This window comes from Canis lupus, chromosome 11 (assembly GCF_048164855.1).
Source record: "Canis lupus baileyi chromosome 11, mCanLup2.hap1, whole genome shotgun sequence".
Lineage (NCBI taxonomy): Eukaryota > Metazoa > Chordata > Mammalia > Carnivora > Canidae > Canis > Canis lupus.
Genome location: NC_132848.1, coordinates 27,896,409 through 27,911,418, shown reverse-complemented (window position 1 = coordinate 27,911,418; position 15,010 = coordinate 27,896,409). Strand labels below are relative to the sequence as shown.

Genomic DNA, 15,010 nt, shown 5'->3' with positions numbered 1-15,010 from the left:
ACCAACTGAATGTAGGAACATTTGTTTAATTTTATGTTACATTTTAAAGGATTGTTTTATTTAATATAATCTTGTTTTATGATAATGCAAAAATATTTCTAGAATTCCAATGACAAATCTAAAAACATGGTATAATCAAAGAAGTCTAGCTTCTATTTCTCCTTTCCACCTTATTCCCCTCTCCCTTTATGAATAACCTCTTCTTTTCTTTCCTTTTTTTTTAATATTACAGCTAATTTTTTAAATGGCACATCTTTAATATAAACAAATGGAAAATCCAGGAATAGACCTAAGCATAAATGGGAATTTATTATGTGATAGAAGCCACAATTTAAGTCAATGGAAAAAGATGGATTGTTCAACAAATGACATTGAAACAATTGATTATCATTTGTTTTTTTTTTTTTTTTTTAATTTAAAACAAATTTATTTTTAACCAGAACAAATGCTGTCATTTGTAAAAATACAATTTAAAAGGTGGATCTTTACCACTCTCCATTCATCAAATAAATTCTTCATGGATAACACTTAAATATATTTTAAAAATTAAAGCATTAAAGAGGTAGGGTAGTTTTTTACAAAATTAAACATACGTTTATCATAAAACCTGGTAATTACACTCCTTGGTATTTACATAAAGGAGCTGAAAATTTATGTCCACACAGAAACCTGCACACAATTGTTCACAGTAACTTTATTCATAATTTCCATAAGTTGGAAGCAATAAGATGTCTTTCAGGATGTGAATGGGTTAATGAACTTTATATCCAGACAATGGCATATTATTCAACATTAAAAAGAAATGAGCTATCAAGCCTTAAAGAGACATAGAGGAATCTTAAAGGTATATTACTAAATGAAAGAAGCAGTTCAAAAAAGGCTACATATTGTATGATTCCAACCATGACTTTTTGGAAAAGGCAAAACTAAGGAGACAGTAAAAGGATCAATGATTGCCAGGGGTTAGGAGGAGGAATGAATAGATGGAGCACAGAGGATTTTAGTACAATGAAACTATTCTCTGTGATGCTATAACGGTAGATATAGAACAGTATACATTTGTCAAAATCCATAAAATACACAACATCAAGAGTGAATCCTAATGTAAACTATGGTCTTTGGATAGTAATGAGTGTTGATTTAGGTTTAATGATTATAACAAACGTATCACTCTGATGTGGTTGTTATTGTGAGGAAGGTCATACGGGGGCAGAGGCAGGTGGGGGTATTCATGGGGTATATGTAAAGTCTCCTACTTCCTACTCCTGCTTGAGTCTAAAACTGATCTAAAAAAACAGCTTGTTAAGATTTAAAAAAACAAAAACAAAAACCAGGGCAGGGTGCCTGGGTGGTGCAGTCAGTTAAGCGTCCAACTCTTGGTGTTAAGCATTTGACTTTTGGTTTTGGCTCAGATTCTGACCTTGGGATCTTGAGATCGAGCCCCACCTCAGGCTCCATGCTCAGCGCAGAGTCTTCCTGGGACTCCCTCACCTTCTCTCTGTGCCCCTTTCTCCCCCACTCTCTCTCTCCAAAATAAATAAATAAATATTTTTAAAAATAAATAAATACAAATCCAGGGTGATATTTATTAAAGTCTTACACTACAGAGGTCTTTCTATTATTTTTAGTATTTTACTTATTTATTCATGAGAGATACACACAGAGAGGGAGAGACATAGGCAGAGACAGAAGCAGGCACCTTGTGTGGAGCCTGATGTGGGACTCAATACCAAGATCCTAGGATCATGACCTGAGCCAAAGGCAGGTGCTCAACCACTGAGCCACCCAGGTGCCCTATGAAAGGTCTTTCTAAAAATGACTTAAAACCTAGAAGCTATAACAGAAAAGCAAATTTGACTACTTTTTAATAAAAATTGAAGACTTAAGACTGTGATATTGTGATTTATGATAAATATATATTTGGTCTTTGTCCATGGTTCCAGGCACAGAGCTCATAAACTCTTGTAATTTCCTCAGTGTAAGAGCACTAGGAGCATCTTTTATTCTAATATTTGGTCTTTGACCCCCATTCCTGACCAGAGCTCCTAAATCTGTTGGAATTTTCAGGGAGATCAGAGTGTCTTTTGTTCTGTGAAGTGACTCTTGATGAGTGCCTAGATAGCTTCAGGATGGGGACTAGTCACCAGAATGACCAAACCATGATTAGAAGCCTGGAACTTTCAACCTCATACCCCATCCTCCTGGAAGGACAGAAGATATTGGAGATGGAGTAAATGATCAATCATACCTACGTGATGAAGCCACCATAAAGATCCCAATGCTTGGGGTTCAATGAGCTTAGTTGGTGAACACACGTACTGAATGCCAGGAGGATAACACAGTTCAACTTCACGGGGACAGAAACTCTTGCACTTGGGAAACTTTTAGGCCTCAGACTGTATATTTCATCTGGCAATTCATCTGCATTCTTCATCATATCCTTTGTTATATAATAAACCAGTAACTCTAAGTAAATATTTCCAAGAGTTCTGTAAGCTGTTCTAGCAAATGATCAAACCCAAGGAAGGAGTGATGGGAACTCCAATTTATAGTGGTAGGTCAGAAGTACAGGCAGCAACTCCGGACTTGCAACTGGCATCTGATGTGGAAGGTGGGGGAAGGGGAAGCTTTGTGGACTGAGCATTTAGCCTGTGAAGTCTGATGCTATCTTCAGGTAGACAGTGTCAGAATTGAGTTAAATGGCAGGACACCCAGCTGGTGTAGCAGAGAATAGCTTGGTGTGTGGAAAGCCCACATCTCTGGTGTCAGAAGTGAAGTGTGACAGCAGAGTGTGAGATGAAAAAAAGAAACAAAGGAAGAGCGGTGTGTTTTCTCTTCACAAAAGGCAAAAAAAGAAAAGCCATAAATAAAGTCAAAAATCAAATGAAAAATTGAAAATGAAAGACAAGATAAAGAAATAGTCAATGGGCTAATCATTTAATAGCCAAATAGCTCTTAGAAACTGGTTAAGAAAAAGATGAGAAACCAAGCAGAAAAAGTGAGCAAAGGACATGAATAGAGTTAATAATAAAAAAAGAAACACAAATTCCCAATAAATGCATGAAAAGCTATTCCAATCTTACCTATAATTACCATGGAACAAAGTAAAACAAACTTTTCCCACTTCTCAGACTGGCAAAAACGTACAAGTTTGATAATATTCAGTATTTGCGAAGATGAGGGGATATGCTTTTGGTGGACATAAATTTGTGTAACTTTTGGGAGGACAATTTCAGAGTATTTTTCAAAACTAAAAATAAATACAACCTTTTGGTGATTGCACTTCCAGGACAGCATCATATAAAATATGTATAAGAGCCATTATTACAATATTGCTTTTAAAAGATAAAAACATAAAAATATTCCTAAATGATTGCTAACAGGGGATGGCGAAATAAAGATTTATTTTATTTTATTTATTTTTATTTTTATTTTTATTTTATTTATGATAGTCACACAGAGAGAGAGAGAGAGAGGCAGAGACACAGGCAGAGGGAGAAGCAGGCTCCATGCACCGGGAGCCCGATGTGGGATTCGATCCCGGGTCTCCAGGATCGCGCCCCGGGCCAAAGGCAGGCGCCAAACCACTGCGCCACCCAGGGATCCCAAGATTTATTTTATACATCTAGGGATCCCTGGGCGGCTCAGCAGTTAGTGTCTGCCTTTGGCCCAGGGCATGATCCTAGAGTCCTGAGATCAAGTCTCACATCAGCTCCCCACATGGAGCCTGCTTCTCCCTCTGCGTATGTCTCTGCCTCTCTCTTTGTGTGTCTCTCATGAATAAATAAATAAAATCTTAAAAAAATTTTTTTAAAGATTCATTTATGCATCAAGACTATAGTACAGCTATACGTACTGATAGAGAAAGATATCCATAATCTATAGTTTAGCGAAAAAAGATTTGGGACAATATACATTAAATAACTGTGTTTATTACATAAAAAGATTTACAAGACGTATTGCTTAGTTCAAAGCATGCTGCATAGCAGTATATACTGAACAAATCCATTTAGATAAAAGAAATGCATGGACACAGAAAATTTCACTCCCAAATTTCTAAGAACCTAGTTAGTAATGGATGCTTCCAAGGAAAGGAACAGAAGGTGTATAGGTAAGTAAACAGAAACTTTGTTTTTTATTCTTTACCCTTTCATATTGTTTAAACTTTTTCCAGTAAGTATCTTCCAACTTAAAAAGAATAAAAGTACAAACATGAAAATAAAAAAGAACTGTTAAGCATAAAGTAATGACACAGAAAAGAAGTAAGGGGATGATGGATTAGCATGATTAGAATAGGTATAATTTCCATTTCTCTAACAGCTTTGATGAGTTCAAATTTTTGCAAATATAATAAATGATATGCTAATAAGCCCGAGGATAAAAACTGTTTACTCTTCATTTAGCAAAATAATAAACAGAGGCAGTAGGAAATAAACACTTATCTTCTATCACTAGCAATTTAGCAACTCACAACTAGATTGAAGGCTTTGGTCAGCTTTAATTTTGTGTGAACCAATTCACAGCATCCCTATCTGTTGCTATAGAAACAACTGTGACCAAAAAAATCATAACCCTTATTGTTGAATCTCCTTAAACAGGAAAAGAGGAAGGTCTTTTGAGGTGGTCAAAGCTACATATAATTTTATTAATAGCAAATTTAATAATAAAGATTCTGTACAGTACTCAGAGAGAAAACATATCCGTATCTAAGTATCATACATTTACGGGCTTTCCTTGGTTTTGAAAGTACCACCAGCAAGCACTGTTCTGCTCTTGAAAGCCCTATTCTGTTCAGAATTTTATTTACTGCTTTTAGATCATTCTTTCATTTGTAGAAAGAGAATAAAGAGGTTTCTATTTAAAGTTTTTAAAAGATATTTTTAAGCACCCCTCATCTGCCTAAGCAATCAACAGTATCACTTCTTTCTTTCTCATTCTGTATTAAGAACATGAGAATTTTAATGTAGATGTAATACATTTGGCAACAACAATTAGATTTTACTATTCAGCTTGGTAGGTGTTGTCTTCTGTCACAAAAGCAGATTTCTGAAGAGGACATATTGGGTTGCATCAAACGTTCCTGACAGTAATAAGAGGAGATGTTTGTCAATAGAATGATGGAATAGTGTCATGATATCGTAATGTATTGAAAAAGGAAAATCCAGCTTTAAACTTGTTTTGAAAGAAGGGCATCATTTTTTTACTAACTGATATAAGATGTTGAGTGTAAATCAGTTACAGTGGGTTCCTCTCAAGTAAGAAAAAACAATAATAATGAGAATTTGAAGACTGATACAAAAAAGCTAGGCGGCATTTTATGCCTTTGTTAAGTTCTAAAGCATGTAAGATGATTCAAGTCTATTTTCTTCCTTAGAAGCCAGCAGCAGCAAATAAAAATGATCTCAAATTTAAAAATAATTTTGACTTAATGTCATTATCTTTTAAATAATCTACATAATTTCAGTCTGTGGGCTACTATGCAATTAAGGAACAGTGACATTTTAATTTCATGTACTTTTCTAAGCTGCTAGAAAATCAGGTAAATCCATACTTAACTGGGTTGGAGGGTATGGTGGAAAGTGTTGGGAACAGAAGGTCAATAAATAATTCCAGCCACTCTCATAGGAACAGTGGTGGTGGCAGGGAACATTAAACAAGCCCTCCGAGCAGGAGGCCAAACAAACCTCTTTTATAAGAAAGGAAGAGAAGGAAGTTAATGTCTACTATTCAATCATTTATTCATTAACAAAAATGTGGCAAATTAAGATTCAGTAGTGAATAAGACTAAAATGGTCTCTACTCTCAAGGAGCTTTCCTTCTAGAAGGAGAAACACATGTAAGACAGAAAGCAAATGAACAAATGAGAAAACTGCATATAGTTGAGTGGAACAGATTTCCAGTCAAGATGGGTCTATAAGTTCACAATTTGGGGATATCTTCCTTCCTTAAACACACAACCACCAAAGAGAAAATACAATTGTGAAAATTAAAGACACAGGTCATGCTCAGAAACAAGATGAAAGCATGAAGAATAGAAACATAATGGTATCCAGAACATACAAAGAACTCTCAGAACTCAATGGTAGAGGCGCCTGGGTGGCTCAGCCGGTTAAGCATCTGCCTTTGGTTCTGGTCATGATCTGGGGGTCCTGAGATCAAGCCTCATGCCAGGCTCCCTCCTCAGTAAGGAGCCTGCTTCTCCCTCTTCTTCTGCCCCCCCCCCCCCAGCTCATGCTCTCTCTCAAATAAATAAATAAATCTTAAAAACAAACAAACCTTCAGTGGTAATACACAGTCCAATTAGAAAATGGGCAAAAGGTCTGAACATATAGTTCACCAAAGAGAGGTTATGATGCTACAAATGAATACATGAAAGGATGCTCATCATTAGCTATTTGGGAAACACAAATTAAAACCACAGTGAGAGACGCCTTGGGTGGCTCAATGGTTGAGCATCTGCCTTGGGCTCAGGGCGTGATCCCAGGGTCCCGGGATCGAGTACTGCATCAGGCTCCCTACAGGGAGCCTGCTTCTCCCTCTGCCTGTGTCTCTCCCTCTCTCTGTATATCTCTCATGAATGAATGAATGAATGAATAAATAAATAAATAAATAAATAAATAAATAAATAATCTTAAAAAAAATAGAACCACAGTGAGATACTACTACAAACCTATTTGAATAGCTAAAATTAAAATGGTAATGCCAAAGTTAGTGAGGATGCAGAGAAACTGGATCTCTCATTACACTGCTGGTGGGAATGTGAAATGGTACAGGCCTAGAAAACAGTTTGACAATCTCTTACCAAATTTAGTATGCACCTACCACACACCCCAGCAATCACACTCTTAGATAGACATTTATCCCAGAGATAGGAAAACTTCACAACCTGAATGGTTCTCAAGAGTATTATGCTGAGTGAAAAAAAAAAAAAACCTCAAACTATCTCAAAAGGTTATGTATTATCTGAATCTATTCCTAGAAATACATTCTAGAAATAATAAAACTATAGAGATGGAGAAAAGATTAGTGGTTGTCAGGGGATGAGGCGGTTGAGGAAGAGACGGGGTGGATAACAGGACAGACCTCTTGTATGTGGACGTAACAGTTTTGTATCTTGATTTTGGTGTGGTTATACAAACCTATACTTACAATAAAACTGCATAGGAACCCTCCTCCACACACACACATAAATGCAGGTTATATTTTTTTAAGATTTTATTTATTTATTCATGAGAGACACAGAGACAAGGCAGAAGGAAAAGCAGACACCTTGCAGGAGCCCCATGTGGGACTCAATGTGGGACTCGATTCCCGAACTCCAGGATCAAACCCTGAACGAAAGGCAGATGCTCAACCACTGAGCCACCCAGACGTCCCTAAATGCAGGTTAAAAAACTGAATACTGAGTGGCAAAAAATTAAAGAGGAAGACAAACCATGAGACACTCCTTACTCTGGGAAAAAAACAGCGTTGCAGAAGGGGGAGGTTGGCGGGGGGTAACTGGGTGATGGGCATGAAGGAGGGCTAATGATGAAATGAACACTGGGTGTTACACTGTATGTTGGCAAATTGAATTTAAATAAAATTTTAGCTGAGTGAAGTAAGTCAGTCGGAGAAGGACAAACATTATATGTTCTCATTCATTTGGGGAATATAAATAATAGTGAAAGGGAATATAAGGGAAGGGAGAAGAAATGTGTGGGAAATATCAGAAAGGGAGACAGAACGTAAAGACTGCTAACTCTGGGAAACGAACTAGAGGTGGTGGAAGGGGAGAAGGGCAGGGGGTGGGAGTGAATGGGTGACAGGCACTGGGGGTTATTCTGTATGTTAGTAAATTGAACACCAATAAAAAATAAATTAAAAAAATAAAATAAAATAAAATAAAATTTTAAAAAATAAAATAAGAGTAAGATTCTCAAAAAAAAATAAAACAACTGAATACTGAATTGAAAATTTAGAAGCTGAATAAGGTCTGCAGTGGGTCAGCAATAACATACTGACAGCCATCTCCTTGTTTCGATAGTGTATTATGATCACAGAAGATGCCAGCAGCTGGGAAGCTGGGTACTCCATACGTGGGACTCTGTACTATTTACTGCAGCTTCCTCCATATCTATAATTATTTCACAATAAAAGGTTTTTTTAGATGAGGAGAGAACGATGGACTGTTCAATAAATTAAATACTATTTACTCACAGGAGTGCAAAGACCATAAGACCCCTATCTTATAGTAAAATTCTAGAGGGCACACGGATTTCATTTAGAAGAAAAAATAAGAGATCTTTATTATAGTAGGATAAAAAAATTTCTTAAGTAAGATTTTTTAAAAGCAGCAGCTTTATATAACGAACACTTTGATCATTTAACCTTATTCTTACTTAAAACTGTATAACGAAGACAACAGAAACAAATTTGAAAGACAAACAAGCACTGTTTCTCTTAGAACACAAGAAAGCTGGAAAGGACAAGGAAACAAATTCTCCCCTCAGGGCCTCCAGAGAGAAATGCAGCCTGCAGACACCTTGATGTTAACCCAGTGAGACCTATGTCAGGACTTCCAACCTACAGAACTGTAAAATAGCATACTTGTGCTGATTTAAGGCACTGGGCTGGTGGTAATTTGTTACAGCGGCAACAGGAAACGGCTACAATGACTTACCTCTGTGGATTTCCAAGAATTAATCTTGACTGGTAGTGTTTCCTGGGACAACATGGTTCCACTAGGCAACTGAATGTCTTGGCACTGCTCTTGTTTCAATCCTGCCTTGGAAGCGTTTTCTGTCAACAACATAAAGCTAAGATTTCACTTTGGCAAAAAAGAGTAATGTTTTCATGTTAGCTCACAATTTTTAAGCTAATTACTTCTGAAAATCCATTTTGTCTGCCACATATACATCATCTGCCAACGGTCATTTTAATATTATCTCTTCATAATAATTGACAAATTCAGGCCGGTTTGAAAAATACAACTAATTCTAGCCTTTTCTCCCACCAACAATTTTATGCTTTATTATTTGAAACATATTTTTTTAAATAAGGTCACACATAGTGTAGAAAATAGAGTTTGAAAATTATCCTTAGCAAAGCAGGAATGACTAGAATTATTCTAATTAATATTTAAAAGAATGTTATTACTGCACTGTACATTTCATGTGTTCACATACATGACACATAGGCTATATATGATGAGAAAGAACTTTTAAACAAAATTTAAAGAATCTTGAACAAAAGAAATTGCCAGTGATATTAAACATATTTTTGCTTGTATGTTTTTACTGAATTTAATGGTTTTGTATTTGCCATTTTCCTTTCTTTTTTTCCCCCTGGGGCAGGTGCGGGTCAGAGGGAAAGGGAGAGAGAGAATCCCAAGCAGGCTCCAAACCCAGTGTGGAGCCCATGGTGGGGTTTGATCTCAGGACCCTGAGATCATGACCTGGGCAGAAATAAGTCAGACGCTGAACGGACTGAGCCACCCGGGCCCCCCTCCTTCCTTTTATCTGAATGATTGTGTAAACGAAGTATTATTGCCAACTACCTCTCAGCATATTGTTGGGAACAATAAGCGTAAGAGAGCTATCTTCAAACTGGTGTTTGTGCACCACTAGGGGTACTTAAAGACTTCCCAAGGGCTAGATGGGCATAGATAGTTTTAAAGGAATCAATGTCCAGACCCACCACTTACATATACATTCTTTCTAAAAAACTCGTCTGTCTGGGAATGCGACTGTGTGGAAACATCAGACTAGTTCTTTCTTCCTCCCCTTTCATAATCTATTTCCTCCCACTTTACAAAGAAAGACCCATCGTCTACCCATCTTATTATGGTGCATCTTCCTTTATGCTACGAGCATAAGAACCTCTAAATGCCAAACAGTAGTAAAAACTGGTATAGGGAAGCCTCCTTCAATCAAGGCAAGAAAAACCCAAAGTAAAGCTCTAAAATTTGTCCTGTTTTATGCATATTTTTTTTAGTGGCAAAGTGTGGCATAAGTAACAGGGTATTTTGGCCCATACTGGGATGTCTGGTATCCAGATACACTACAGTATGGAGGAGCAGGACGGTTGACAAGTTTCATTTAATGTCCTGTGCTTTTCATCCTCCAACTTGTCAAAGAATGTATCATTTTTAAGGGAAGTCCCACAAGGGGAAAGAAAGCAAGTACAAACATGGGAGGCAGGGCACCCTGTCTCATCAATGCAACAGACTTACATGACAAGGCTCCATGTCTTAGCCATCTCCCTTAGGAAAAGAATTCAGGAATGTGAGCGCAACCACAGTGATGCTAGTTTACATGTTTTTTGAATAAATAAAGTAAGATGTTTTCTGAAAGAAAGTTTAAGTCTGATTTGGCTGACTGTTTTGACAATAAGGGCTGGCTCTGCCAACTAGGTAATATGGTCACTATTTTCCAAAAATGGAATGAACCAAATTCTGTACTTTTGAAGAGTTGCTGAAATATATTTAAAGCATATGAAACTATAAAGTAATTACCTCAAAAATATTATATTGACAGGTATACCTCAATATTTTTTCCCACTTTCTGAGTATATTGGGTTAAAGTGTAACTGGTATAATTAATAATCACCAGATAATTTTTAGTAAAGGTTTTTTTGATATTATTCCCAGAAGTTGAGAAAGTCCATCATTCCTAACGACTGTTTAACAAATCTTTTTCGGGATCCCTGGGTGGCACAGCGGTTTGGCACCTGCCTTTGGCCCAGGGCGCGATCCTGGAGACCTGGGATCGAATCCCACGTCGGGCTCCCGGTGCATGGAGCCTGCTTCTCCCTCTGCCTGTGTCTCTGCCTCTCTCTCTGTGTGTGTGTGACTATCATAAATAAATAAAAATTAAAAAAACAAAAAAAACAAATCTTTTTCTAAGTGGGTTATTTCCAAGTCTTGCTTTCAACAACATTGAAGACAGATCTAATCAACAGCTGACAAGAGATGAAAACAATTTTTATAATAAATTACTGTATAATTCTGGGATACCTAAAAGGAATTCATAGAACTGACATTGCTATAATATAAAACCTTCTATTCCCACCTACGATTTTATGTGAACGAGTCTTCCCAGTATTTTCCATCTATAAAAATGTAAAAAGAGAAACAGAATTTATGCTGAACCCTGCTTACTTCCAGCAATAAGTGATATTCATAGGTGGGTAAACAAACAGTTCCATGTATCTCATAGAAATATGTATTTCCTATAAAATTATTTTCTTTATGTTTACTATTTATGAAAATTTATAATACACTTACATAGTTTTGGTTTTGATAAATTGTGTGCTAAAATGATAAATCAATCTAGAAAGAATATTTTCTTTTACCACTTAAAAGCCTCTGGTCCTAGAAAATGTAAAAAAATAATTTCAATTTATATACAAAGTTGATGTAGAGAAGACTTTCAGGCATCAACATTCTATTAGGATGAAATCCTGCGAGGGATGTGGAATAAAAATACAACTTCAAGGAGAAAAGGGAATGACACAAAGCTTCCAATAGTTAAAGACTTCATGTGTTTTTTCCAAATGAATGGCTGAAGGTACCCATCACACAGTGTTGAGATTCCTTTAGATATGTTGAGAAGTCTCATGGAACCGTTTCATTTTGTTTTATTTTGTCTTTAATGTCAATATTTTCAATTTTGTCCTTTGTAGTTACTTATAGTACAATTTCACATGTCAACTTAAAAATGCATTAGGAGGTATGTAATTTTTCAAAATCATTTTAGGGGCTATGCAAGAAAAATCACTTGAAAACCAATGGTTTCAGACATGGTGGTCCTCACCTTCAGAAAGGTTACAACCTGACTCGGGAGATAAGTCTGACATACAGAATTACGGGAAACAATTTGAGGAAAACAACACCATGCCAAACTTTCTTAAATTAATTAACTTTAGGAATAGACATTTTAAGGAGGAAAAAAAATCAGTGTGCATCAGAGTAATCAGAAAGTGTCTCAGATATGAAGTAAAATTTGAACGAGGCTTTGAAGGATGACTAGGATTCCTGATAAACATAGAATGAGAAACTATCCCAAGCAGAAAGAACTAGGTGGGCAAGAGGAGTATGATATTTGCCAAATTTACTGAAGAAAGAATAAGAACTTTGCAATTGCGGCTCTGAATTTTCATCTTCTTGTAACTTCACATGAAAATGAATAATTAAAAAAAAAGAAAATGAATAATTAAAATGAGCTTATTCGGACCTGGAGATTTTATAATGAATACTGGCAAACAGTAGTGGTTTGAAGCTTAGATTATCTGTGTACTTTCATGTGATTCATCAGAAACTATATTATCACTCTCTGAGTATTCAGAAACAAAATTATCCTTGAAGTGATACGGACTTAGGTTTAGACATCATAAAGGTAGATTAATAACAATTGCAGGAAGTCAACATTGAAGTAAAGTGTGAGGAGAACTGAAGGATAGCAAGAACTGTGAAAGAAAAAAATACCTTAAATATTTAGACACACATTTTAGGTTAGAATAGCTACACTGTTCTAAACCTATATTAAATAATCTTCTAGGAGCAAGAAGGAAGGCAGTTAGAACATAGTGAGACTTTGGAAATTGAGAATTTTTTTTAGCACCTGCTCCAGCACTGGAAGTGAGGTGTGCTTAATTAAATTAGGCGATTACACAAGATTTATTTCTGGATTTTCACAAGCAAATGAAAGGAGAGAATACACATTTAGTTCCATAGTGGAAATGAAGTCCCTTTGGTATCATAAGCTATTTATCAGTTGAGATGGTGAAGTCACAAGCCTGGAGGACTCGCGTGCGAATGTGAAACCCCAAAGGGAAAAAGTGAAGGCGCTGAGGCAGTGATACTATCAGGTCATTTGAAGATGAGAGGTTAGATACCAAAGCTTGGAGGTGCTGGGAGGAAACCATCCAGAGAGGCTGTAGATTTCTTTGAGCCTGTATCACTCAGATAATACTACAGAGCAGAACTGACAGACCCTGTGATAATTCTTAGATGAGATATCAAACTGACATTCAAGCCATCAGATATTAACAAGGCAAGAACACACTTTGGAATTGAAATGCTGCACAAACTTAGTAAATTCCCAAATTGCTCCACTTATTATTTAGTATCTAATAAACATTGTTGTTATGTATCGACTGTGTCCTTTCAGGTGTAATGTAAGTAAATCAAGTCATTTACTTAACAGAAGCAGCTTTTTAAAAACAAAGAAAGAAACAAATGCATCCACCAAAGGAAATACTCAGTGGGCTAATGAATTGATAAGATATAGAAGTCTCAGTGATTATCTTTATATCTCAGTTTTGCAGAATCATGAGTTTGGAACCTTAACAACTTCTCTGTCTTGGAGCATAATTGCACCTAAGCACCTTCAAGCATCTCGTCCTAATTTCTTAAACTTCCATCTTCTAGTAATTTCAAACTTATAGAAAAATTGCTGCAAGAATCATACAAAGAACTAGTTCACCAATTCACTCTTCATCCAGGTTCACCAATTGTTAACATTTTGCTCCATTTGCTTTATAATTCTTTCTTCATGGACATAACATATATTGTGATACTCCTATATTTTAAACCTGAAGAAAAGCCATTGTCATAAGTTGGGCTCCCCAGGAAACAGATCCCAAGGCTCAAATTTGTTTTTGTTTTAAGATTTATTTATTTATTTATTCATGAGAAACACACACGCAGAGAGAGAGAGAGAGAGAGAGGCAGAGACACAGGCAGAGGGAGAAGCAGGCTCCATGCAGGGAGCCTGATGTGGGACTCGATCCCGGGACTCCAGAATCACAACCTGGGCCAAAGGCAGGTGCTTAGCTGCTGAGCCACCCAGGGATCCCCCAAGGCTCAAATTTGTGAGGGAGATTCATTAGGGGGTACTCTTTGTAACAGGACCCGTGAGGTGCTTAGAAGTCAGTTCTGGGCCAAGGGAGAAACCCATCTGTAATGTGGCCATGATCCTACTAGGAGCTGTGGAGCTGGGATGGCTCTTCACAGTTGTCCTGCTTTGAAGCAAGAGAGCAGCCCAGCCACAACCATAGGTCACTGGATGTTGTATCCCTCAACATGGGGCTGTGACCCTGGGCAAAGAGGTTCTGGTCAACTGTTAGGAATTCCCAGAAAAAAAAAAAAAAAAAAGGAATTCCCAGAAAAGGAGGGGGCTAGGTGGCTCAGAGGTTGAGCACCTGCTTTCAGCCTGGGTCATGATGCTGGGGTCCTGGGATGGAGTCCCACATCAGGCTCCCTGCAGGAAGCCTGCTTCTCCCTCTCCCTATGTCTCTGCCTCTCTCTCTGTAACTTTCATGAATAAATAAATACCTAAAAAAAAAAAAAAAAAAGGAATTCCCAGAGAAGGATTCAGCTGAGACCCTCAACCTCCAACCCTCCCAGCGGCCGAGGGAATGGGGTCTTGATCTTGAAAAGGAGACTTGGGGGGCACCACAACATGCACTACAGATGTCACCCCTGTACTCCCATTTACTTGAGAAATGCTGTTGGAGGTAGAGTGTGAGTACTGTAAATCTTTTTTGAACGGTGAATTTTGAGATGAGTGGAGAAGAAAAGGTTTTTTCAACAAAAACAGAAAAAGAGAATAAGAAAGCAGAGCTGTTTAAGCAATTTTAAAAATTAAATTTTAAATAGGTAGAGAAGAAAAATGAGAAAGGACAAACTTCTATTGCAGGAGATCTTAGGGAGTTAAGGCAATTTTATTTCCGTGTTTTGCTAACAATAGCACACAAAGTTTGAGGCACTGCCAGTAGTTCTTACTTTAGAATAACAGAGAACAGGAAAATGCACAGACTGTGTTAAGTGCTCTGCCACAGAGACGAGGAGCATACAGCCACTACACAGGCAGGATTAAGTATTCAGGGGTTGGCTCCTAGGTTAAGACAGTACACTGAAATTGCAACACAGAATTTCCATCAGCCAAAATTTGTTTGAAAAAAGTCAAAACTAATAAAATTACAACAGCAATCTAACATGGAAACAGAACTTAAAAATTTTAAAAGG

The 15,010-nt window shown here is 37.0% G+C and overlaps 1 protein-coding gene across 3 annotated transcripts in view; it reads right to left on the bottom strand.

Annotated features, from left to right (window-relative positions):
- ENTHD1 (ENTH domain containing 1) overlaps window positions 1–15,010 on the bottom strand; it is a 106,342-nt gene that overhangs the window by 53,790 nt on the left and 37,542 nt on the right. For all 3 annotated transcript variants that reach the window (XM_072843882.1, XM_072843881.1, XM_072843883.1), the window contains one exon: window positions 8,663–8,781. In XM_072843882.1, the coding sequence (XP_072699983.1) occupies window positions 8,663–8,781 (119 nt within the window). The remainder of the gene's footprint in view (window positions 1–8,662; window positions 8,782–15,010) is intronic.